The sequence below is a fragment of the Labeo rohita genome, chromosome 18, assembly GCF_022985175.1.
Source record: "Labeo rohita strain BAU-BD-2019 chromosome 18, IGBB_LRoh.1.0, whole genome shotgun sequence".
NCBI lineage: Eukaryota > Metazoa > Chordata > Actinopteri > Cypriniformes > Cyprinidae > Labeo > Labeo rohita.
This window is the reverse complement of record NC_066886.1, coordinates 26,452,632-26,456,272: the sequence shown is the minus strand read 5'-3', so window position 1 is coordinate 26,456,272 and position 3,641 is coordinate 26,452,632. Positions and strand designations below refer to the sequence as shown.

At 31.0% G+C, this 3,641-nt stretch overlaps 1 protein-coding gene across 3 annotated transcripts in view; it reads right to left on the bottom strand.

Moving 5' to 3' along the window:
- LOC127180589 (latent-transforming growth factor beta-binding protein 4) overlaps positions 1–3,641 on the bottom strand; it is a 117,165-nt gene that overhangs the window by 14,312 nt on the left and 99,212 nt on the right. For all 3 annotated transcript variants that reach the window (XM_051134725.1, XM_051134728.1, XM_051134726.1), the window contains 3 exons: positions 2,885–3,016; positions 2,679–2,804; positions 297–440 (listed from right to left, as the gene is read on the bottom strand). In XM_051134725.1, the coding sequence (XP_050990682.1) occupies positions 297–440; positions 2,679–2,804; positions 2,885–3,016 (402 nt within the window). The remainder of the gene's footprint in view (positions 1–296; positions 441–2,678; positions 2,805–2,884; positions 3,017–3,641) is intronic.

Sequence of the window (3,641 nt, the reverse complement as noted above, 5' to 3'; positions counted from 1 at the left end):
AGATAGTTCTCACTATTAACTAGCTGCCTATGTACAGCAAGTAACAGAAAGTATTCAGCAGACTTGTTTTTGGAACAGAGGTATTGTGTTTGTTGTTATATTGTTTGATAAGTATATGTTTATGCTACGTAAAGCACCTTTGTCACAGCAATATAAAATTAACTTACTAATACTATTATCATTTTCATCATCATTGTTATTAGCAGTAGTTGTAGTACGACCAGTAGAGGGCAGCAATGAAACAGAGTAAATATGCCCCTGCTGGAGATCGAGTACAGTGTGGGTTTGTGTGTTACCTGCGCTTTCTCTGTTCACACACTGGCCTGCGAGCGGGTCAAATTCCTCCTGTCCGTTCTCGCACTCACACGTGAACGAGCCCTCGACGTTCCAGCAGCGTGCGGACCCACACACACCCTGCATCGTCTCACACTCATTTATGTCTGTGTAGAAAAAGACACAGAGAGGTTAAACAGAAAAAAACACAGCTTCTAAGAATAAACTAAGCTTTAACTTAAACTTAAACCCCCCGTTTCACAGACAAGGCTTAAGCCTAGTCCCAGTCTAAACTTGAAGTCTGAACTGTTTCAGCTGAAAGAAACTTGAAATATGTCAGTGCCCTTGTTTTGTCTCAAGATGCACAGCAGTAATGTTTTGTTCTAAGGTATGTTTATAAAAAGTACTTTAATATCCTAATTGAACTATGGCCTAATCCTGGTTTACTCTACGCCCTGTCTGTGAAACCAGACTAAAGTGTGCTTAAGTGTACGAAATGTGCACTTCTAGTGAACTTCAAATATTAAAAGTGTTTTTATTTTTTTTTAACTGTACTTGTAGATAATATTAATGAAAGAAAGGCTACTTAAGTGACATGAAGAGAGACATTTAATGACTGTGTTTGACACACTTATGTACACTTCAATAAAATAAAATACAATAAAATACAATGAAATGAAATGAAATGAAATAATAAAATAAAAATAAACTTTTACTTTAAAGTATAAGTAAGAATTAATTCCCACGATTTATTAATTCACAGAGAATTTTTATTCATTCTTTCCCTCTTTTTAGTTAAATTGTGGCAATGTTGTACTAAGTTTTTATTTTATTTTATTTTTATTTCCTTTTTATTTTATACCCTGCACATGATATGCGCAAGAAAAACTACATATCGCGGCCATTTAAGATGACTTTTAAAAAGTGCACTTTGTAATATTGTAATATGTTAAATTATTGATTATTTATTTATTTTTTGTTACTTTGAAAGTGTATTTAAACCCATTTTATTTTTTAATTAAAAAATGTGTAATTCCAAATTAATTTTATTTTATTTTATTTCATTAATACTGAGCAACACACATGACATTAAGAAATAATCCCACAATTTATGCATTGAATTTTACACAATTTTAGGTAAATTGTGGCCCTTATTTACTAATTCATTATTTAATTTAATTTAATTTAATTTTATTAATACTGAGCAACACATGGCAGAAAAAAAAAACATATGGTCGCAAATTAAGAAATAATTCCCATAATTTATTAATTCAGGGAGAGTTTTTATTAATTCTTTCCCTTTTTTTTAGTTAAATTGTGGCAATGTTGTACTAAGTTTATTTTATTTTATTTTTGATTTCCTTTTTATTTTATACCAAGCACATGATATGCGCAAGAAAAACTACATATCATGGCCATTTTGTAGACTTTGTAATATTGTAATATGTTAAAGTACATTTAAATCCATTATATTTTTAATAATAATAAAAAAACGTGTAATTACAAATTTATTTTATTTTACTTCATTTCATTAATACCGAGCAACACAAATGACATGCAGAAGAAAAAGTAGATATAGTGGCGGAAATTAAGAAATAATCCCCACGATTTATACATTAAATTTTACACAATTTTAGTTAAATTGTGGCAATAGGTACTAATTCATTATTTTATTTTATTTTTTAATCCCTTTAATTCATGGAGGATTTTTATTCATTCTAAGTTTTTTTATTTCATTTTATTATTTTATTTTATTTTATACAAATAATTACAAATGTATTTAGATATATAACACAAAAGTTTCAATATAACTGACATGATTTCAAAAACAATAGAAGTAATTATGAAATTACAGCAACACTTTACAATAAGGTTCCATTAGTTCATGTAAGTTAATGTATTAACTAACATGAATAAACAGTTTATTAATCTTTGTTATGGTTAGTTAATGGAAATACAATCATTCATTGTTAGTTCATGTTAGTTCACAGTGCATTAAGTAATGTTAACAAGCACAAGTTTTGATGTTACTAATGCATTAGTAAATGTGGAAATTAAAATGAACTAAGATTGATAAATTCTCTAGACGTATTGTTCATTCTTAGTTCATGTTAACTAATGAACCTTATTGCAAAGTGTTACTGAAATTGCACATAAAGATGTACTGAAGTCCTACTTAAATGGTTCAGAAAGCACTCTTAAATTCAACTGTCTGCATTTAATATAAATTTGAACTATAATATATTTTTATTTAATTGTAAGTGTCAGAAAACAAATACACCCAGTTCACACTTCTATAGTATATTCTCTTAAAGTACAATATTTCTACATAAAGTCTCTTTTTTTAAAATATGCTGAAGTGCACTTGTTTTTCACCACTTGTTTTTCTGCAAACATGGACTCACCCACACACATCTGTCCGTTGCCTGTGGACTCATATCCCTGGTCACACAGACAATGATACGTGCCGATCAGATTCTGGCAGAAGGCGTGATGTCCGCACACCGTCTCGTTAGCGCACTCGTTAATGTCTGCGAGAGAGACCTCACTGTCATTCTGGACGAGTGTGTGTGTTAGTGTGTTGGTGTGATTTACTGTCTGTAAGACTCACCCACACACTCTCCTGTGGCGGTGATGTGGTATCCGGGCTCGCATGACGCCACGCAGCGGAAAGAGCCGATGGTGTTCTCACAGCGCTGGGATCCGCACACCAGTCCCTCCGAGTCCAAACACTCGTTCACATCTGCAGGAGGAAACGGCCTCAGCTGAGATCTGCCCTACATACACACTCATCCGTGCGTGATGGCAGCGTTTGTGACACAGAAACACTTTACTAGCCCTATGGGAGCTTCTTCTATTAAGGTCAGATTTGAAGCACAAATAAAGAGCAAAGGGGAAAATATGAAAACTATCATTCTAGTTTCAAATTATATTATAATTGCTTTTTATTATGTCTCTGTAATGACTTTCTCCTTTTTTAAAGAGTGCTGGAAAGTTTAATCTGCCCAGAGAAATTACTTTAAGACTTTAAGAAATTACTACTGTGAATATTTTCCCTAATAATTAAACTGCATTGAATTTAAAAAATTATTTCTATGCCAGTTTGTATTCATTTGTTCCCTGATTTAAATTCCAAGTAAATTGTAGCCATCTTTTCTATTTTCCTTTTTATTAATTATATTTTTTTGTTTAATACATTATATTATTCCCTAGTTTTAAATTAATTAAATAATTTGTTCAATTACCTATTAATTAATCAACTAGTTCAATTTACAATTTCTCTCTCTGTCTATATATCTATATCTATATCTATATCTATATCTATATATCTATATCTATCTATCTATCTATCTATCTATCTATCTATC